Source organism: Serpula lacrymans, assembly GCF_000218685.1.
Source record: "Serpula lacrymans var. lacrymans S7.9 unplaced genomic scaffold SERLAscaffold_7, whole genome shotgun sequence".
NCBI lineage: Eukaryota > Fungi > Basidiomycota > Agaricomycetes > Boletales > Serpulaceae > Serpula > Serpula lacrymans.
Genome location: NW_006763296.1, coordinates 2659676 through 2680491, shown reverse-complemented (window position 1 = coordinate 2680491; position 20816 = coordinate 2659676). Strand labels below are relative to the sequence as shown.

Genomic DNA, 20816 nt, shown 5'->3' with positions numbered 1-20816 from the left:
AATGGTCCTTACAGAATGTTGCTCCTACACTCTCATACAATGCAATACACTGATAAGGATAATGATCTTATATGGTCATACATTGAGTTTACCATAGTGGGCAAAACTATCCTTCCATTCTACAGGGATATGATCACTGCAATACACATATTTGGTTCCTAGTGGAGCCAATGCCAGTGAGCCGGAATTCAATTGCTGACAAAAAATCCAAACAGCCTGGGCCACTCTCAAAGTGGAGTATGAATGGGACAACCATGCTACCCGCATCACTTTTTGACAAAGCTTCTATTCACTTTCTCACAATGCGTCAAAAAATGTCATGACCTATGTATCAGCACTATTCACCATTATCCATCAATTAGAGGCTATCAACCTTAAGCCCTTGGACGTAGAGATCACAGACAAGCTACTTGCTGGCTTGGATATTTTATTATCCCCCCTCTGAACATCCCTTACTCTCAAACATCCAGCTCCCACAACAAAAGAGATCATTGATGTATTGAAACAATATGAAGACAACAAGATTAAACCTTGGAAATATTACAGCATCAATCAAGTTCTATACATGGCATTGACTTTGATTGGGGCAATACAAAGGGCCGCAATAATGCTTGTTGGCATTGTGGACACCTCAGTCATGTGGCACAAAACTGTGTTGCTGACATGCCTGATGACATAAAACAATGAATTCTTACAGGTGGGCACAATTATGCATAAGTGCACATTGCCACAATCAATAATTCTCCCACAATCCCCATTGATCCTGCAAAAATTTTTGCCACTGATGAGTCTTCCACCACATGGCGTTAATTGTCCCTGTTGTGACCCTGATTTGGATGATTATTAACTCAGGGGGTGTGTTGGAATACATGATGTCAAGTCTCACAACATTACAAATATGTATAAATAGTTGTTAATTTCCCATTTTGTAATTACTTCTTCCCGTCTCCTTTTTATCTTATCTCTCGAGTTTCAACAGAAAAAGCTCATCCTCATGAACTACTCCCACACCAACTCTCACACATTCAATATTCTACCCAGCACTGCTACAAAGCTTGGCATACAAATGCTCACTTCTCCTGTTGTTGAGGAATGCATGGACATCCCACAGGTGGGCCAGACTGCAGGCCAGAATGGAGACTTGAAAGGAATGCAGACTGCATATGTTGGTTGTCAAAAGAGCGGGACAAGTGACACAGCTTCAGAATAGAAGTACCTGGACCTGGGGCAGCTCTTGTTCTTTTCAGATCCAAAGGGAGACTCTATTATTTCAAGACTAGGTTATGCTCAAGACTAGGTTATGCTGTAGGAGCCATTGGAATAACAATTTCATAGTTAAGTGGATTGATAATCACAATGTTGTACTTGCTGCTAATGTCTTCTAATGCCAAATGGTGTCTATATCTCTGTGTATTATATGTCACCTTATAATTACTGCAAAGAAAAAGAACCGGTAAATGCACATAGACTACGCATTTATCCTCAATATTATAGAGCCTCGTCCCACTAGAACGAGGCTCCTTGGTCCCGTCGGATTCTTTACATAAATTTTGTACGGGAACAGTTTACATGTCAAGAGCATTCTTTCTACATTATAGCCTGCCATTTCTCCACTAACAAATGTACTTTCACGCCAACTTCAATAAACAACCGCACGCTGTACAGGATGAAAATGTATTGCATGCAATACTATAGCTATCGACAATTGTTACTACGAATTCCAGTCACAGCAATTCGGCGCCACAGCCCAAGCTGTCCAAACATTCTTTGCTTATAATATAGACAAACAAGGAACTGCAAAGGAAATAGAAGATAACTTGAAACTCACCATGTGGACCACAATACTGTACCAGTCCTGTAAATGCAAGATGAGAACCACGAAGAAAAACATCCATAACAAAAAAATATCAGAAGGGGTTGCCCGAGTTTTTGAGCTGTGGCGGGCCTCTTCGGCAGTAAGAATACGAAGACCGTCGTGATAAAGCATCATAGAAGGGAGAAAAGGGGGAAGTAGATAACTCACAGTATCAATCAAATCATGATGAAAATCGAATATGAACAGCTCTTGGGGATTCACAGAGCAGTGCCTGTGAGATAGAATCAGCACCAAATTTACGAGACTTTAACAAGATAGGCTCAGAATTCAAAAAGAACAGCCAGGAATTCACATCAAACTTCCTCGTGAGAGGCAGATCAGGCGGTAACTCCATAGTAGCATCATAGCCAACAAAAAAAAAAAAACGGGAGGGGCGACTTACAGCTTCGCCTAACTCTAATGTGGGTCTTGAAGATAACCATGGAATAGGTATATCTGCAATAAAATAATGAGTAATGAGGAACGAGGACCATTAAACACGAATATGATATCAGTGGATTGACAGATAAGTGAAAAGCATCGAGCCTTGCAGGCACTCATATACTCTAGTTTGAATGATGTAGATTCATCTTACGAACGAAAAAGAAGTGTGATAAGAATGATGAACTACTCACACTGGATGAGAATCATGACCTGCGAGCTTCGGCATAACTATACATAGGATTAGCGATGCCACAAGTTGCCTATAGACATAGAATTAGCACATAGTATTAGCGACGTTTCGACAACTGAAAACAACATCTGCAGAAAACCGATCAGTGTAACTATGACAAAAAGCATAAAACATCGCTTCCAAGTCTAGGTATGACAGGATGCTTGTGAACAAAATAAAATTCATCGCGTCGAAAGAACAAAAAATTGGAGACCATATTGCAGAACAACTTACCTCTCCATTGAGAGCACCATCTCTTCGTCCATACAACATTAGATACAATTGAAGAGGTGACCATGAGACATAAACTCTACATAGTTTGTGGGACGAAGGGACGAGGATTATAGAAAAAATTACGAGTTTTTCATGCAGGACGTTTAGGGCAGGTCAGGCAGGCCTCGCGCGATGGCGTATATATAGATTATGTAACCTGTACACTTGGGGGAAACGCCACGCCACGCACGTGCCTATGTTCAGAAAGTGATCCTGCGCTGGTCTACTTAGGTTTGGAGCTCGCTAGTTGCTGGTGTGATCAGATACATCATGTATACATGATGTTCGTCAACCAAATGTATCATAGCTCGCTAATTGCTGTTGTGATCAGATACATCATAAACACATGATGTTCGTCAACAAAACAAGGCTTGAAAGATAGTTCGTCACTGCATCGTTATCATGATTGATATAAGTTTGGACATTTCCTCTCAGACTCGGAGCTGTTCGGGTCTCTAGGCTTTTAGTGAAGTCGCCGTGATCATCTCCAGCAGTCTATAATGATATGACCCCCAGCCTTGGTTATCCCTTGTTTGTTCTACGTTTCAGTGGTATGTCTTGCTTGTTGTTGGTCTTCACTAAGGTGTACGAGTTTGCATCTCTAGCTCCTGGAAAATTTAGACTGAGCGTGCCCAAACCCTGGATCTGTGAGCATCCATCAAGGCCTTTGAGAAAGATGGGCTTAATCATCTGCGTGATGATACGGCGATACTGGACATAGCTTTATTGTTCAGCGTCCTTTCGCGGGCTCGAAATAGATCACATATACCCCATTTCTTGGATCTGTACGAAATCCAGTGCAAAGATGTTGATATGTATTCCAGTGAGCTCACTTCCTGCTGCTTTTGCAGATAAAAGCTTCAACCCGTGTAGGTTGTATTCGCTCTTATTTTCCTTACTCATACGTCAAACCTTTGACGACGAGGCCACTAAACTAGCATAATGTTCACTTCCTTGGATGGCACGCTCGGTGCTATGTATATGGGTGTCGTGTTATCCGCTGTGTACGAAAATTTGCCGCTGCTGTCTTAATCTTCTTATCGATGTGTATCCAACAGTCTATTTGGCTTCTCGTGTATACAGCTTTTCATCTACTTCCAGACTCATTGGAGAAAGGCATGGCTAGGATATAAGTCAATCGTATGTCTGCAGCCTCCACCCCTCCTCGTTGTTGACGTTATACCCATAGTGCGTGTCTTTGTGGTAGGTAGATATATGACAGTTACACATCCTTGCCGACTTTCTTCTTCTTCAAGGCTTATCGATGCCTTCCATTTTGCCCTTATCACATATGGAGTGTACTTCTTATCGGTGACCAATTTCGATAAAATCTCAGTGCTTACACATAGTATAATTTGGCCAATACGCGTGAGTTCGCATATTCTCTAAGATGAATCCTGATGAGTCTTAATTCATTTATCACAGCTACAAGTCGTAATTACCGTAAGCAGAATGCCTCGTTCAATCAATGTATCCTTCTCTGAGGCGTACTATAACAGGTAATTGTTAGCATAAGTGCTCATTGGTGTGTTTCGTATCTGTCATTTCTGCATTGTCAACTAATTTGTTCAATATATGTAATTAAATATTTGTAGCCTCTATCTCCATTGCATCTGGATTTGTAAGTCATCAGAGTCCTCTATGCGAGAAATTGTATTTGTCCTTCGAAAATGGCTTATACGTGTGTCATTACAGTATGCCATGGTAGAAAAAGGCTGCTATTGACAACAGTGGTATGTTATTTACCCTCATGTATAGCAACGTCTAATGACAGCGGACGGGTCCACACAGTGTTTTGCGATCATTAGCTCAGCAGGTGCGATCCAAGTCAGTGTTTATGGTCGCCACTCAGCTTTTCTAATTCAATGTGCCGATGCTCCTCCACAGCCTTCTCGCTCTGTAAGTTTATTACATATATTTGTTAAAAACACTCAGAATAACAATGGTGATTTATAGATCTTTGCTACTATGCGTGAGTATTGAAGATTTCTCAAGATATAGATTTTAACAACTTTACTTGCAAATTATAGGTACCGCAATTCGTATATGACGCATATACTCGGGAGCAGGGTGAGTAAAGTAACGGATATCTTAAGGGCGCCCTAATTGAGCGTGGATGCTTTATATTGGATCTCAGGTGGTAATGGTGTTTTCCATAGCCTCTATGGGGTTCACAGACCTACTGATTGCGATCACTATGTGCTATCTTTTGAGAGCCTCAAAGACAGGGTTTGACGGGTACAGTGTCCTGCTCCAACCCGGTCAACACGCTCCTTACTTTATCCTCCCCTCACACACAGAACGGATTCAAGGCTCAAAACCCTTTCCATATACGTTTTAAGTTCCGGTTGCCTCACCAGGTTTGGTTTAATGCTATGTTCAACGATCGTTTTGCTGACTATGGAACTGAAGCTTGGACTGCATTATCACCTTTATCGCGGTATGCTTCAATATCCGTATCCTGTTATACTGCTTACACACGCGTTTAGTGTGCAGCAATGCCTGGCAACTTGATTTATATGGCGGGGGAATTTCTACTTACAACACGTGAGTCATCTGGTTTATTTCGTGTCCTGTAATCCAAACATTCAGGGATATATAAAAGTCTATGTCAACTCTTTCATGGCAATGATGAACTCTGAATATTACCAAAGTGGCGGGAAAGGGGCGTTATTTTCCGGGATCGCTCCAAAAAGTGCCTTCCACAGCGATAGCCAACGTCGAGTCACTTTCGTAGAAAGTGATAGTGAGACAAAAGACAACCAATGCGAAGGTTCACACGGGAGCGATAAGCACTACGATAAGCCCTACCCTAGGCTCTCCACGATGCCTGTGAGTATTCAATCGTAATTATCGCACAAAAGGAGTTCACACTTAGTTTTCACACAAAGTCCTATCGTGAACCTGTAGAAGTGGTTATAGAAATGGAACATATATCACAAGAGATCTGAATCCAGTTTCACGGAGTTTACCGAGCAACGTTTTATGATGCTTCAGGAGCAAGTATATTTATTTTGTAGTTGTCGATTAAAATTGAAACCCTAGTCATACTTCTGGCTTCAGACCTGGACTGTCGCCATTAGCTTGTTTTTTAAACTTACCACGATTTCTCAGTACGATGACTAAAACTGTACAGCAATAAAGAAACCTAGAGCTCGAACTAAGACACGGTACGAAGGTCTGAAGAACACATACAACTGAGATGCTGGGGAGGCTATGCGGTGGATACTATTGAAAAGTGCTTCGTGTCTGTACTAGGTATGCGTATCTACATTTATCTATGTTGATAATGTTTGGGAAGTGAGATAGTACAAACCGATTACACCGGCCCCACAACTGTTTGTTTTGTTTTGTTCAAATGAGCTAATGTTTCGGCAGATAGGCCCAAGTGCTCCTGAACGAGCTGAGCCGGGATTAACGCCAGCCACTTGGGAGAACGGTAAGTTTGAAGACTGCATAATACAAGGAAAATAATACCTGTTGCAGACCAATATCTTGGTAACGGTCTAGTAAAGCCAACGGGGTCAGAGCACCACGGCGTTGTTGTATGATGCTAGTAGCTCACCAGATCTGAACACTTCCAAAAACCTAAGCGTAGTATTCCCAGTATTTTCGATGTAATGCCCTAGCAGATACGTGAGGTTATGCAGTACGTGATACGTGGAACGCAGCTTACCATTAGACGCGGGTACATAGCCGATGTCGCCAGCCTGAAGGGGAAAGGTAAGCAAGGTCTCGCAGAAAACAGTGTCTGATACTGATACATACTTTGAAGTCGAAAGTTCTTGCGTTGCTTTGAGCCGCATAGATAGTCATGCGACCAGTGCCTTCGCTGTATGAACATGAGTCAAGTGCAAACCGCAAGAACTGAAAACGGAAACAAACAGGAAAAAGCTCCATTCATCTTGGGTTGGATGCCACTGCCAAAAAATGATTATTTGCAAGAGATATTTCCTCGTAGATAATACTTACGTGTAATTCCCTTAGTCGCGATAAATCAATTTTCATATCTGACAGTTGATAGGAGGAAACATACCTCATAGCTCCGGGTTCGACAATGACTTCTGCGGCGGCGATAGTTTTGGAGGCAGGGAATGTCGAAGAATCGAGAATTTTGAAAGATCCACCACTCAATGGAGTAAACGATGTCTTCGAGAAAGGATACGTGTAGGAGTCTGGAATCGTCCCCCCAGCGCTCACCGGTAGTTGTTTTTCATCAGGAGAGGAAGCTGGACGACTATTAGATCATTTTATAGAAAGCGCAACAAGGAACAAACCAGCAGGGTAAATATATAACTCCTCGGATGGGATTCGATCAAATGCAGACATCGGGACTTGGAAATTCTTTGCAAGAACTTCTTTGGGAACATGCGAAAGCCAGTCTGTCAACTAAGGGAGTACGATCAGCCAAACCAAACAATCAGCCAGACCAAACTTTGCAAATATACCATGGTCACTTACCAAGAATGTAGAGTCTTCGCTAAAGCTTCCATCGTCAAACACCTATAAAACAGTTCAACACTAGTCCTCATATACCTAATGGAAAATACCAACCAGGATGAATTCGGCACCATCGACAGACTCGTTTGTAGCCTGGATACTAAATCGAGGATCAGGAGACATGCAGGACGTGATTGATTGATGTATTTTTACCTGTGAGGCATGCCTGCGGGAAAATACCACACATCACCCGGGCCCTACGTGCACAATGAGGAGTATATCACTGGGAGGTTCATAACATCACAAACACACTTACGATTGTTGACAAAAAGTTCTGGCCATTCTGATTAATCGAAGTGATCTGAACGGAACCCTTCATGATGTAGCCCCACTATAATTCGTGAAACTTTTAGTATGTGAAATTTTCGCTTTAAGTCGGCGAACTGGCCTCTGCAGTTCCGTGCCAGTGAAGTTCGCTGTGGGATGAAAGGTGAGATTCGTGTTAAATACAGCCACAATACACTAGAACTTACCGAACCGCACCGGCATCCAAACGCATGTTAACGCCAGCGATTTCTATTTACAAAGTAAGCCTAGAATGAATAAGCAATACACATCAGATACTCACGGGTCGCAATAGGCATGGATTGAACTATATGAATTGTTAGCCAGGTAGACATGCATACACTGCAAAAAGAAAAACATACTATTCTGTTGGCGGGCCCACCCCCCTGTTTGGAGGCGATTATGGCTTAGACCAATGGGCCATTTTGCATTGGGCCTATCCCGAAATCAGTAAAGCTTGTATTCACCGACTGCGCGACTAAGTTACTTACATGTCACCATGGTCCGTTGTGGGCGGGGCTAGCATGTCTGCGTTCTCCTTGTCGATTGCAACATTCTGGGGACGAAGAACAGATCCACCGTATGGTCCACGGACAGCCTCTGGAATGGTGTGGCTATCAGGAGACCAGAGGATTGGATTGGCATCATCGCTCGCGAATGGATCCGTTGGAGTAGAAGGTTCAGCAGAAGACGATACTGTAGCATCAGTGGTGGCATGGGTGTCAGCTGGAGCTCCTGACACAATGACGGCCAACGTGAGCGAGTAAAGTAGAATCCTTCCAAGCTTCAGCTCGAGTGAAAGCATGTTTAGCAACGAGTGGGGAATCAGAAACTAAGGGAATATCGTAGGCAGTCACCAGCGATGCTGAGAGACACTCGACGGACTTATCCCTTATATAAGGTTGAGGGGGAGGTCTTCGACTGGTTCAGCTGTGTTTCCCCTGTCTCGGACTGGCTTCAACACCAGACTGTACTTGCATCACTGCATCTGCAAAGGAACAGTCTTGTTTACAATAATAAAGTCGGTCAGCAACGGAATCGATGCCTTGAGACATATACGAACCTGTAAAGCTTCTACTCAGACTAGTACGAATTCTGCAGATTTCGACATGAAGGGATGACAGGTACTCCATGACATCAGGAAACCGAAGAGACCTGGCACCACTAGGCAATGTTGATGGGCGGACAACCGTTGAACACGAGTGTTACTTTTCTTACATACACTGCATATTGTGACTGCAAATCTGAATCTTTCGCCCTCAAACGTTGCTTATATGTAGGCCTTAATGCTATCAATGGAACGTGAACAATTGGTGTGTATTGAATTACAGGAAAATGAGATATGACTGACTTAGTGTCAAAATCGTGCATGTTGAACTTGATCACCAGAGGCAATGGCCAGGCTCAGCAATGTTCTTCGCAAGTGAACAGCGTGAATGTTCTGCATGGTGGGAGTGACAGATGACGTGAACGCAGACCGCGGACACCATCGAGGAAGTTCAATGGCGGGTGTATGATCTATTTGGCAAAAGAAGAAGGAATTTCGAGTGATAAATATCATGAAAGGATTAGTGGGGAACAGCGTGCGGCGCAAAAAGCATAAGTGGCCTACTCTCCCAATGTCTCGCCTCATAGGAGTTGAAAAAAACCGTGCAAGCCATTTTTCTATGCTGTAAACCTCGATGATCTAAGATTCTCAGGTGCCCATTCGTCGTGCGTATTGTGCATCCAACCTTGTGCGCAGACGTTAGAGTGCCATTCCTTGCCGACGAGTTCGCCTCCAACTACGATTGACATGCGCACGAGTTGCTTGCTGGTCTTGCGATGCTCATCGACTTCGACTGGGTCGGCGAGCATGATAAAGATTCATATCCGGATAGCCGATGCTACATTGTGACTGCCGTTGAATTTGTTTAGTGGGAGGTGGTGCGGTACGAGAAATGGACGAGGTTGAGAATGAAATGAGAATATTTAGTGATTCCACAGTACTGGCAGTGCCGCGGAGAAAAGGGTGGGACTTGGTGCCACAAAATGGTTTAATAGTATGTCCATTTTTGGTAACCGAGGTATGCCATGGAAGCTTCCGGTGTCCGCTCTCTCCTCCTGGAGCTTACATTGGATTTCCTCGACACCAGGACACATTTCTTTGCCTCCTCCTTCGTGCTTTCCTTTGGCAAAAACTCATTTTATATATCGCTTGCATTAGAAAATATCAGAAAATCTCTCTTTCGGATCCAGAGGCACATCCGCGCTACCGTCCGCCGAACACTTGACACAAATTCCAAGTTTACATCTTTCAATGTCATCTCCCAGCTCAAAACGCACCTTATCCACCCAAGATGAATCAAATTCTGGTACAATAAATTCTGAAAATGCCCAACCGTCCACCTCCGAGCTGCTGGAGAGCGATACCGGAAGATGTTCTCACATAGCCTCCGCATTCGCCGATGACTCTATCAAGTCTGCTATCCTAGCCAAGTTCAAAACAGTGATAGCATGGAATGCCCGGCGCACTCAGCATGTGACCCATCCAGCAAAACGGAGAAAGGTAAGTGCTCATACGCCCACTCTCCTTCCTCGTGTTCCATCAGCCGATTCACCGTTGGCCCTAGATATCGGCGCCTGCATGTGATACGTGCCAGCTCGCGCTGACGCGACCTTTCGTTTGCCTCCATTGCTCTAATACCGGGTGTTGGTCAAATAGTCACATTATCAGCCATCTCAGAGATGCGAACCACACATTCTGTCAGTATGTTCTCACCACTTGAGCGCGTCCATTGGTCCAGTGGCTGCCGAAGCGCCTACAATGACGCCCGCCCCCTGAATTCTTCTCACTTATGCGCGTCTATTTTATCAGGTGTCGATGCCAAATCAGGCGCCGTGTTTTGCGCGGAATGCGACGATATCATTTATGATACAACGCTCGACAACGTCTTCCTTTCCACTGTCATCTCGGTCGAAGAAAAACATACAAACTTTCAAGGTTTGTTTTGATGCGCTGATGTCGATCTTACTTGACATAATCATAGTGGCCAAAAAAGGTCGCGAAGCGTACGTAGCTTGGACACCCACGGAAGAGGACAACGCCGCTCTGAGAGGAACTGTCATTCTCCCATGCCAAGGTCGGTTACTATACTCACGCAAGCAGTCGCACTACCTTACTTATATTTAACAAGGTCGGAGAGGCCTGCTGAATTTGGGACAAACATGTTTTCTCAACGTTATTCTCCAGTCCTTCATCCACAATCCATTGCTACGGAACTACTTCCTCAGCGACAGACATAACAGCAAATTGTGTAAACATGCACACTGTATCTGCTGCGAGATGGATAAGCTATTTACGGAAGTAATATCCCTTCACATTTCCTGCTCATTCGAAAGGCCTAACAAAACGTGCATTTCCACCATCTAGATTTACTCACCCACATCCACGCCCTTCGGACCGACATCATTTCTGGCCACGACATGGAAGGTTTCGTCGGAGATGTCAGGCTATGCACAGCAAGATGCTCACGAGTTCTTTATCACTGCTCTCGCTCTCATTCATGGTACTTGTCGCGGGTCCACGAACGTATCGTGTAACTGCATAATACATTCGACGTTCGCGGGCGCACTTCAGAGCGACGTCACCTGCGAGCGATGTGGAAATATTACAAGCACAGTGGACCCAATGCTCGACATCAGTCTCGAACTGAAAAGCAAAACGAGTGAAGCTGGAGATAACACTCTAGCAGGATGTTTACGCAGGTGAGAGTGCCGCGTAATTTCATTTCCCCGATACGCACTTAACAACCTATAGGTTTACACAGCCAGAAAAACTTGGGTCTAAAGAATATAGTTGCAGCAAATGTAGCAAGGCTTCACACGTATGGCGTCACGTTGTTCCACGACCCTCTCGTTATTTATTCTATCTATAGGAGGCAAATAAGCGGTTGAGTGTACGCAAATTACCCCCTGTCCTCAGTTTTCAGTTCAAAGTAACAATTTCGTGGAAATCAGAGCCTTCTTCACGCTAATCATCTATTCCAGCGCTTCGAGCACAAGAACATGTCCAAGTTTTCTTCTCCGCAAAAAATCGACACACCAATACGCTTCCCCGTGATGCTGAACATGGCACCGTATACGACTCTTGTCATGAACGCGAAAGGGAAAGAATCTGAAAAAGGGTAAGCTTACTATATGTCATTCGTCTGGCTGCGCTAAGGCAACGACTAGACATGACTTGGGCCCTGATGCTATGTACGAGTATGATCTGTTCGCTGTTATCAATCACGAGGGTCAGATGGATAACGGGCACTACACAAACTTTGCCCGCTTTCAGGACGAGGTATGTTCATCACCGCCTGATTTTATATTGCCTAACCTATCGTTAAAAGTGGTATCGTTTCGATGATGACAAGTAAGCCATAGGTTGATATCTCATCCGTTCGACTCTAAACTAAGGTTTCATAGAGTCACTCAATCCAGCTTGGGGGCATGTTTAAGTTCGCCAGCCTACATGTGTTTTTATGTGAAACGACATTTAGACTACAAGCCTTATATGAAGCCTTCTTATCGCTTGACACGTGAAAGCGATATCGTCAAAGAGCAGGCGCTGGAGAGAGAGAGAGAAGCTGCGAGAATGAAGGAGGTGGATGATGCACTGATGGCCATGGTTGGAGGTGACTAACAGGGGCCCAAGGCGACTTGATAGTCGATAAATGAGTAAAGGGAGCCGTCGTTTGTAATACGTGATAAAAAAAAACAGTGATTTAGTAGATGATGTGGAACATGCAATGTCGTAGCGAAGAACAGTGAAAGGGATGTGGGTTTAACCATACATGAAAAAAGAAGCTGATAATACGTGAACGTTGAATGTGAATGTCCAACAAAAAGAAAAATTGATCATGATCTGCTTTTGGGGTAAGTGTGATATATTGGGAAGTTTGAAAGATGATACCAAATATGATTGTCAGAATGACACGAAGAATCTAAGGGATGATATCAAATAATTCGCCCTCCTTGACACGGATTTCGACGACTTCTACTTCGTAATCAGTTAGGGAAGACCTGGTGGAAGACCATGAATTGGAGATAAAGCCGTCACGGTTAGGCGGAGAAGTTGAGGCGACGTCTGCGAAATGAAAAGTTTGGGAGATAAAGGTAGAGTTCTACGGTTAGATAAATATAATAAAAGGGAGATAACAAATGGACGAACAGCGGTCTTTGATGTAGGGAGGGACAAAGAGATCCTAGGGGAAGTAAGATAAGGACACTGATTGTGCTGCTGTACTGATAAGACGACACCAACCTGATTCCATACGAAGCCCTGGCTCTTCTGAATAGTGAGGATGGGGCGAAGAGTATATACAGGACGGCGCTGCTTTGTGTGGTGGCGCCTCTTTGTGGGCTGAGGCTCAGGGTCTACAGCACGCTGCTTTCCCTTTAGGTCTTTCTTGAACTCTGCAGAGTTCTTCTCTGCATCTCCGCCGCCTGTGGCATCGATCTCCATGTTCTGTGTGTCATCCTGTCTGTCGGTGGCAGTAGATACAGGATGTTCGCCATCCGAGTCTGGGTCGGGTATGGGTCGGGTGTAGTCCTCGCCGTCCTCTGAGCACGACTCGTCCTCTGAGAGGCTCTCGCTATAGTCGTCGTCGTCGTCGCCGCCGTATGGGATCTGCTCGTAGCAGGCCCAGGTGGGGGGCGAGGCTGCGCGACCGAGGGTACGACGCCTGAAGGGGTACGGATAAGAGTTTGTGAGGGACTGAATAGCAGAGGTCATTAATGGAAGCTGTTTGATATGGTGAGTGAAAGAGCAGAGGCTGTCGGTGTGCAGTACTAACGACTTGCAAGGTGGTGCAGGCGTGCCTAACCGAACATCCTCGTTCCCACGGCCCAGAAAGGCATATCCACTTACGCCCTTTCCTTTTCTGGATATCTCTCCATGACTCGCAATCCATCGATGAGTCTCTCCCTCCATGGCGGGCTCAAAGTATGCATATGTCAGACACTTTGAACTGCCAGATCCACTTCTGCCTGCCACATTCATCGTCTGTCGCCTCGATGGCCACTCTTTTCATCGGTGAGTTAACAGTTAGACACCCTAACAGTTCGACACCCCTGTCGAGCCTGACAGGTCTGACCTTCCTCCTCTAATCAGGTTCTCAGACGAACACGCCTTCGCAAAACCCAACGATGAGCGCGCACTCAAGCTAATGGATCGTGCTGCTCAATCTCTCATGACAGAGTACAAGGACATCGTCCTTGGTTTCGGAGAATCAGACGAATTCAGGTATGGTACTATTTACATCCCTAATTTCTGGCGATGAAAAGATATCAATCGCAGTTCCCTAATAGCTTCCTCCTGCGCAAGACAACAAACCTTTACAACCGCCGCCACGCCAAAATACTCACGACCCTAACTTCGTTCTTCACATCGTGTTATGTCTTTCATTGGCCACAGTACTTTCCCGATACCCCTTTGCGGTACCCACCCTCCTTCGACGGTCGCATCGTTCTCTATCCCAACGAGCGCGAAGTTCGCGACTACTTCTCGTGGAGACAAGCAGACAGTGAGTCATGCCCCAGCCCTCTGAAGCACTCCCCATTTCGTACGAGCTGATAAACAGCATGGAGCTCACATCAATAATCTCTATAACACCGTCTTCTGGGCACTCGTCCAACAGGGTGCTCAAACTACCACAGAAGCACACGCCACTCTACGAGTTCGCACTCTTACCTCCTTTCCATATGCTTTGTGCTGAATCCGCGTTTCAAGGGGACGCTGTCGAAAGCTAAGCACGAAATACTGTTTTCGCGCTTCAGGATTAACTACAATGAGATCTTCCCGAGATTTCGTAAAGGCAGCGTTATCGTATGGGAACAGGTTAGGATGAACATTCACTATATATATACGAAGCTGAAACTGGTGTGTCTGACCAAGATACCGGATGCCCCGCATGATATCGGAAATTCCCAAGACATGGTGTCCACGCAAGATCCATCGGGGGATAACGCCGTTGAAAATTCTGAGCCCTCGAATGACAAAGATGCCACGTCGAGCTCTCAGCCAAAGCAAAAGCAGAAACTACAAGTCAAGCCTCGCACGACGATAGAAATCATGCACTGCGATATAATAGGTGATGAATTTTGGCAAACACGTCCTTACCTACTTTCTGGATAAACGAAGCATACTGGCATCACATCTAATTTTGCGTACCTTTCATTTGGACCCACTACACTTCCAGTTTCGAAGTTCATTGCCGATGTGACCGTGGTCCCGAGAAAATGATGCTGAAAATTTAGTATATAATGAGCTGTGGTTAGACAGAGAAAAAACTGTGCCCAGCGTGTACCACATCTCTGTGCCAATGAATCACCTCCCACAGTTACCAGTGGTCGTGTCAGCCTCTCTAGTTCGATTGCTGATGCCACTACACATATATAAACTCTATTCTGAGCACTATGACGGTACTTCGCATCGCAATCGATATTTCTGACGACCAGACTGTCAGGGTCGCTGGTGAGCCTGACGCTCAGGACAAAGGAGAAGAAAAGAGAGGGCGGTCGGTAAGTTCCGATGTCAACACTATACCTTCTATATATGGAAACGTCGGGTCTTCCCTGATGTGGCGCGACACGTTCCTCGCTCTCGCGCCCACTGTCTGTCTCGACGCTCCAATTTCACAGGTCACCGTGCCCACGAAAGAACTGGGTTTGTTTATAACGATTCATGGGAATGTGGATGTAAGCGGTCTTCATCAACTGGGCTTCTTCGAGGTGCTGCAAAAAACGCCTGGATGCTCGATGAGGATGCGTCAGAGTGGAGTGCGCGATGAGGCTGGGAGTGCGTTTATGGAAATACGATGCTGCCAGAAGTGGTAATTTTCAAAAGTGTGTCCGACGCAATCATGGCTGAATTGCTGTTTTTAGGTGGAAAGGCCAAACATACAGCACTGCCGATAGGATTAGCCATGTATGGCAATGAGAGGACATGCGACGGACAAGTTGGCTCTGCTGTCTGCGAGACGAAGGGGGCGCTCTGCTGACCCAAGCATTTCCCACCTCTCCCGAGGCAATCCTGGACTATGATTGCTTTCGAACACGTTGAAGCAATCATCTGTTTTCTCCTTTTTGGGTAATTTTGGGCAGTGACTTGACGAAACTTGTCACGCATACGAAATGTCTTTAAAAAGGGAGGCGGCCCACGTCGAACTACATTGGAAAAAACCCACATCGACGACCTCGTACGAGCCCTAACACACCTGCATTTTGCGCTGATTTGTGGCTCTAAGTTTGTCGGTTGAAGCCATCGAGTTCTCCTTTGTGCTCCAGGTACGTTTTGTTTCCTTTGTTAGAAGCGGAGAGTGCCGAGTGCTGACCTGCATCTTGTTTCTATCCCGTGACTGCCACGCGATGCTCTTCTCCCGCGCGTTGTTGTGGTGTTGTTTGTGTGTATGGGTCCCGGTCATTTTTTTGAACATGGACTTGCAAAGAGCAGATGCCTCCGGGATTAACGAACACAAGTGGGCGATCCGGCCTGCCCCCTATAGATTCTCTCACACTCCAACCCAACAATCCAGTCAATATCCCGCGTTTACACCATCACTCTTCGGACGAGTCCGATTCTGGCTTCCGCTCCGGTGGCCATGGCGGTGCTCAGCCAACGGGACTCCATCCAGCCCATTTTGGTACTCGTCCGGCTCATCATAGAAGCATCCAGCTCGAAACACATCCCGACTTTCTCAACAACACTGACCACTTCGACGACACCCCCTTCGTCCCACACCGTCCGCCACACTCCCTCCAGCCAGCACTCCCCCCTCAAGGCGCTCCTCTAGACCAAGCATCATTGCTTTCCTATGCACACCCTCAGGTTACCCCTTCTGTAAGCTCGCCTCCTCTTTCATTGGCAATGCAATGGAATTCACAGCTTGCTTCTAGCGTACTTATGACCCAGATGGCCGCCACACTAGCCCAGATGGGTCCCACCGCAGCTCAGAGAGTTACAGGAGTTCGTCTTCTTCCTCAAGTGGCAACAGTGCCCACAGTGGCTTTGGCTTCCATCCTGGATCAGATCAATTCCAATCCCATCACCAGCCTCAATTCTCGCACGCGAACCCAACTCATCATCCCCAAGCTATACTCCAAATCCAAACTCAGCAGCAGCAGCAGCAGCAGCAATCTTACAGTGCACACTATCCTGCTTATCATGGTCCTCACAGGGTCGGATTAGAACATACCAGGTTTAGTGGCCAGCCTGGCCCCGGTGGCGCGGGGCCCTACTATCGTACACAAGCTCATGTTTACCCCGCTGATAATACGGTGGCGTCAGAAGGGTACCATAATGTTAGTCCAGAACAACAACTTCACGGCTTACCACACATGCCCCAAACAGCATCTTCTCAGCGGTCGTCCTCTTCGTCGGCGTCTTCTACCCCTCAGTTTACACCTGGTTCTGGACCAAACGCCACATATTCTATTTCCCCCAGCGCTTTGACGGCTCCTGCTTCTGTGTCCTACCCGGATGCTGGACCGTATTTGCGCCAGCAATTGGGGCTTGCGGCTCACCAGGACGTCAATTTGTACTCCTTACCTGACCCTCCCCAGGGCGAGAAACCGAATCAGCCGTATCCAACGTTGATAAAACTGGCTATCTACGGGAGCCCCAGAAAGCAATTGACTTTACAAGAGATTTATCAAGCATTAGAAGCGCGCTTTGAGTGGTTCAGAGCAAGGAAGAACGACAAGGCATGGAAGGCAAGTCTAACCACAAGCTCTACTTTGATTTTCAAGACTAATTTATCACGTTTAGAACTCGATTCGCCACAACCTTTCGCTGAACAAGGTTTTCCGCCATGCGCCGCGCCCCATAACCGAGCCTGGCAAAGGAAGTTACTGGCAACTTGACGTCTCCGAAGGTGAAGGCTACAAACGTACCCGCAAGCGCAGAAGCAAGAGTGCCAGAGCAAATCAGGCAATCGAAGAAGATGATAATGAAATGTCCGAGCTCGATGAGGAAACCGAATATGCCGCTGATCCGTCAGGAAGCATAACTGAATTGAATCGCAGTCCGTCTTTTACGGCAGATGACAACATTGACCCCGAGCTGCGACGCGAAGGCCACATTGTTGGCGAGGGGCGAAGCAAGGCTAGTGGAAGGCGAGCTGGTGCAAATAGCCCCTATCCATCGCTTGCTCCATCGCAGCCCCCTCGCTATGGCCAATTGCCACCTATCACAGATCCCCGCTACAGCCAGCCTGAACTACATCCAACCATCTCATGTCGTGACCTCCCTAACCAAGGCGGGCGACTCCGTCCTCCGATGCCCGTTGAACCTGCCACCCAGGGTCAACCTGCGCGATTCGGGCAGCCTTCGTTCGGACAACCTTCGTTCGGCCATCCAGGTTTTAATCAGATGCCGGTTAGGGGATCGTCGGCGCCTTCGACTGCTTTCATGGCATCTGCCTCTGAGACAGTCAACCTCGGTCCTGTCGCTGCAGCCTCTAGTCGCTCCGCTCCTCGGCCTGCAATGGCACATGATAGACACGCACCCATCGTTCAGCCTACGCCCAGGCCAGGGATTGAATACATAAGGGATGAAGGTGGATTGCCAAGCGCAAGGAGGATCCCGGTGCAGCATGGTTTGCCGTCCCCTACTCACCAAGTGGATTCGCCCCAAGGATCAAGCTATTCTGAAGCTTCTCCGATCGATGAATGGCAGAACCCACAGTACTATAGCTCTAGATCTGGTGGAGCCCAAGACCGAGGGAGGGGGCGGATCTGAGTCTCACAGCCGCAAAAGTTCTCTCAAGGTATGTTCAGTACCTCATGGGGACAAAGCTTTTGTTAAACCATCACCTTAGATTTCCTATAACGAATTATCTGATCTACAAACGTGGTGATCTTGATTTTGGCTACCATATTACTCCTCGGCCCAACCCAATGATTATACGACCATGCTATGTTTTCTAAAACGGACTCTCCGCATTGTTTGCTTTGTTCTATTTGCTTAACCGTTGGTTTCTTTTCTTGGTTGCTTTCATGCTCGCTCTACAAATCACGCTACTAGTTTGCTTTAGTTGTCTCCCTTGTACATCTACTCGCTTTGTTCCTCCAACTACACATTGATATATCTGTGCTACATACTAGCTGAGCTGTATGCATACATGTATAAGTACGTTCTGGTACTGTGCTATATATAATTGGTGGTTTTGTCATGTTCGATGGGCATTGCTTGTGGATAAATTTTGCAGCGTTCCCAAAGGTTGGTCATTGGGCCAGAACGACTCATAAAGTAACGTCAAGATCTTCACTAAAATACGGTGGTCTTTGTGCAAGGTGCTAAATGATATCCGTTTTCCGACTGGTATGGTAAGGTATCGTCATCACCTCTTCGATGTACTTTTCTTCACTATCCTGGCCTCCAACGACAGTGCCAGACGGGGCATTTAATCTATAACGCGTTAGATTTTTCAACTCGGGCACTGAGATGGGATGTTTTCCTCTCAAGAAGATATGACCGGCTGGCGCGTCATATAACGAGCGCACCATGATATCCTGATGAAATAAATATTTCACATCTTCAAGCGCATAACCAGTAGTCTCAGGAAGGAAAACATATGCCCAAAACGCCGCAACAAGCGAACAAATTCCGTAGAGCAGGAATGTACCATATGTGATGTGCGAAAGCAGAATGGGTGTTAGTTGAGCAACGACGAAGGTGAAAAGCGAGGTGCACGCAGCTGCGAGAGACATAACAGCAGCGCGAAGGTGGTTGGGCGCTACCTCGGATGCGACCACTAAAGGAACGGGACCCCAGCCAATGGAGAAGGATACTGCGAAGAGGTACACGGCAACGATGGAGACGTAACTGGCAGGGACGATAGTTTTCTGCGGGTGGACCCCACTGTACCCAGCTATCCAAAGCATGACCAAGCCTTGGCCTAGACCGCCGTATATCAAGCATCGTTTACGACCCATTCGTTCCACTGCAAATAAAAGGACGAGGCTTATGGAAACGACTTTGACGATACCGTATACGCCGGTGGCAAATAGCCCTGATGTTGTTCCAGATATACCGAGCGTGGCAAAGATCTGTGGACTGTAGTAGTTGATGGCGTTCGTACCTGTCCATTGCTGGAAGGTCATCAAGAGAGATGGAATGAAGCAAAGAAGTGCTGTGATCTGTGACTCTCCCATTTTTCGAAATTGATCCAATAGTGGGAGCCTTTGTTTTCCTTCAAAGTCGGCTTTGATCTCATTAAGCGTCGCGATGACCGACCCGTCGTCGACTGGTTTCCGGGAGATGTACGCGAGAACTTTCGCAGCTTCATCATATCGCCCACATTCTACCAGAAATCGAGGAGATTCTGGCTGAAATATCAATAGAATCAGGAAGAAAGCATTAGGGGCCATTTGCATGATAATGGGTAGTCTCCATTGCATCTGCCCCGGAGGTATGTTTTTGGAAGCACTGTAATTGACCCAGTCTAGTAAGAGTGCTGTTTAGCGTAGGCCTCTTGCGGGAAGACAGACGGGGGACATACAACTCAGCATGCTGCCGATACTAAACGCTAATTCGAGATATGCTGTGCATCGCCCACGTATCGCTCTAGGTACACCTTCTGATACATACGGAGGGACCAAAGCAGTGACAATTCCGATGCCTATTCCGGCCAAAAATCGTCCAAAGTAAAGAACTTTGAGACCAGCCACTTCGCTACTGCCGATGCCAACGATTGCCTGGACCAGACAGCCAAGCATATGAATGATTGCGGATGCAAGAAGATACGGTTTTCGACCAAAACGACTTGAGAAGTAGCTGGCAGTCAACGCACCGAAACTGAAGGGGATGATAAGGACGATATCGAAGTGAAGAGAAGCGAAGAACTCACAAACTCCCTGCAACGAAAACGGAGACAATATTCCCACTCAGGTTTGCTCGCACACCGTCAGACTGTTTGTCTAGACCAAAATACTCTTGGAAAGACGGCAAAGAGATGACTCCACCTATTGAGCCAAAATCCCATCCATAGCAGTAATACCCCATGGTCACCGAAAACGCGAAAGCGTATGCATTACGGTACTGGTCGACATCCTGAAGAGCCTGTTTGAAAACCATCGATTCAATGAAATGGGGTGAAGGTTACTAAGACTTCAGGTTATTAGGTAGGAATGTCACGGTTGGGCCAGCACGGGCATTACGTTGACCAGAGTTGTGCATATCTGTACTAGTATGATGGTAAGCCT

At 46.3% G+C, this 20816-nt stretch overlaps 9 protein-coding genes across 9 annotated transcripts; 4 read left to right on the top strand and 5 right to left on the bottom strand.

Annotated features, from left to right (window-relative positions):
* Positions 1 to 1666: 1666 nt before the first annotated feature.
* On the bottom strand, positions 1667 to 2864 carry SERLADRAFT_469109 (uncharacterized protein; the record flags this gene model as incomplete). Its single annotated transcript, XM_007318997.1, has 3 exons — positions 1667 to 2087; positions 2259 to 2559; positions 2763 to 2864. One exon carries the CDS (start codon positions 1988 to 1990, stop codon positions 1772 to 1774), a length of 219 nt encoding a protein of 72 aa, XP_007319059.1.
* A 2559-nt stretch (positions 2865 to 5423) lies between these two features.
* SERLADRAFT_438647 (uncharacterized protein) lies at positions 5424 to 5752 on the top strand (the record flags this gene model as incomplete). Its single annotated transcript, XM_007318996.1, has 2 exons — positions 5424 to 5633; positions 5693 to 5752. The coding sequence occupies 2 exons, from the start codon at positions 5424 to 5426 to the stop codon at positions 5750 to 5752; spliced, it is 270 nt and encodes an 89-aa protein (XP_007319058.1).
* Positions 5753 to 5787: 35 nt separating this feature from the next.
* Positions 5788 to 8391, bottom strand: SERLADRAFT_491417 (putative oxalate decarboxylase/oxidase; the record flags this gene model as incomplete). The annotated part of the gene is made up of 18 exons (XM_007319022.1): positions 5788 to 6228; positions 6279 to 6307; positions 6367 to 6426; positions 6478 to 6511; positions 6570 to 6633; positions 6687 to 6721; positions 6774 to 6783; positions 6838 to 7030; positions 7079 to 7190; positions 7263 to 7304; positions 7356 to 7401; positions 7455 to 7498; positions 7558 to 7632; positions 7690 to 7717; positions 7775 to 7817; positions 7870 to 7893; positions 7949 to 8022; positions 8078 to 8391. 18 exons carry the CDS (start codon positions 8389 to 8391, stop codon positions 6121 to 6123), a joined length of 1335 nt encoding a protein of 444 aa, XP_007319084.1.
* A 552-nt stretch (positions 8392 to 8943) lies between these two features.
* SERLADRAFT_438645 (uncharacterized protein) lies at positions 8944 to 9443 on the bottom strand (the record flags this gene model as incomplete). The annotated part of the gene is made up of 2 exons (XM_007318995.1): positions 8944 to 9273; positions 9333 to 9443. The coding sequence occupies 2 exons, from the start codon at positions 9441 to 9443 to the stop codon at positions 8944 to 8946; spliced, it is 441 nt and encodes a 146-aa protein (XP_007319057.1).
* Positions 9444 to 9691: 248 nt separating this feature from the next.
* Positions 9692 to 12359, top strand: SERLADRAFT_415884 (uncharacterized protein; the record flags this gene model as incomplete). Its single annotated transcript, XM_007318994.1, has 12 exons — positions 9692 to 10134; positions 10199 to 10214; positions 10444 to 10569; positions 10628 to 10708; positions 10763 to 10932; positions 10999 to 11333; positions 11396 to 11483; positions 11504 to 11563; positions 11616 to 11752; positions 11802 to 11913; positions 11963 to 11985; positions 12039 to 12359. The coding sequence occupies 12 exons, from the start codon at positions 9886 to 9888 to the stop codon at positions 12253 to 12255; spliced, it is 1614 nt and encodes a 537-aa protein (XP_007319056.1).
* Positions 12360 to 12556: 197 nt separating this feature from the next.
* On the bottom strand, positions 12557 to 13347 carry SERLADRAFT_370228 (uncharacterized protein; the record flags this gene model as incomplete). Its single annotated transcript, XM_007318993.1, has 3 exons — positions 12557 to 12699; positions 12784 to 12817; positions 12877 to 13347. 3 exons carry the CDS (start codon positions 13345 to 13347, stop codon positions 12557 to 12559), a joined length of 648 nt encoding a protein of 215 aa, XP_007319055.1.
* Positions 13348 to 13529: 182 nt separating this feature from the next.
* SERLADRAFT_469096 (uncharacterized protein) lies at positions 13530 to 15136 on the top strand (the record flags this gene model as incomplete). Its single annotated transcript, XM_007318992.1, has 6 exons — positions 13530 to 13647; positions 13726 to 13857; positions 13923 to 14137; positions 14202 to 14290; positions 14344 to 14451; positions 14509 to 15136. 6 exons carry the CDS (start codon positions 13544 to 13546, stop codon positions 14746 to 14748), a joined length of 888 nt encoding a protein of 295 aa, XP_007319054.1.
* A 2955-nt stretch (positions 15137 to 18091) lies between these two features.
* On the top strand, positions 18092 to 18360 carry SERLADRAFT_391118 (uncharacterized protein; the record flags this gene model as incomplete). The annotated part of the gene is made up of 1 exon (XM_007318991.1): positions 18092 to 18360. One exon carries the CDS (start codon positions 18097 to 18099, stop codon positions 18349 to 18351), a length of 255 nt encoding a protein of 84 aa, XP_007319053.1.
* A 548-nt stretch (positions 18361 to 18908) lies between these two features.
* Positions 18909 to 20616, bottom strand: SERLADRAFT_348934 (uncharacterized protein; the record flags this gene model as incomplete). The annotated part of the gene is made up of 3 exons (XM_007318990.1): positions 18909 to 20056; positions 20114 to 20409; positions 20462 to 20616. 3 exons carry the CDS (start codon positions 20614 to 20616, stop codon positions 18909 to 18911), a joined length of 1599 nt encoding a protein of 532 aa, XP_007319052.1.
* Positions 20617 to 20816: the final 200 nt, after the last annotated feature.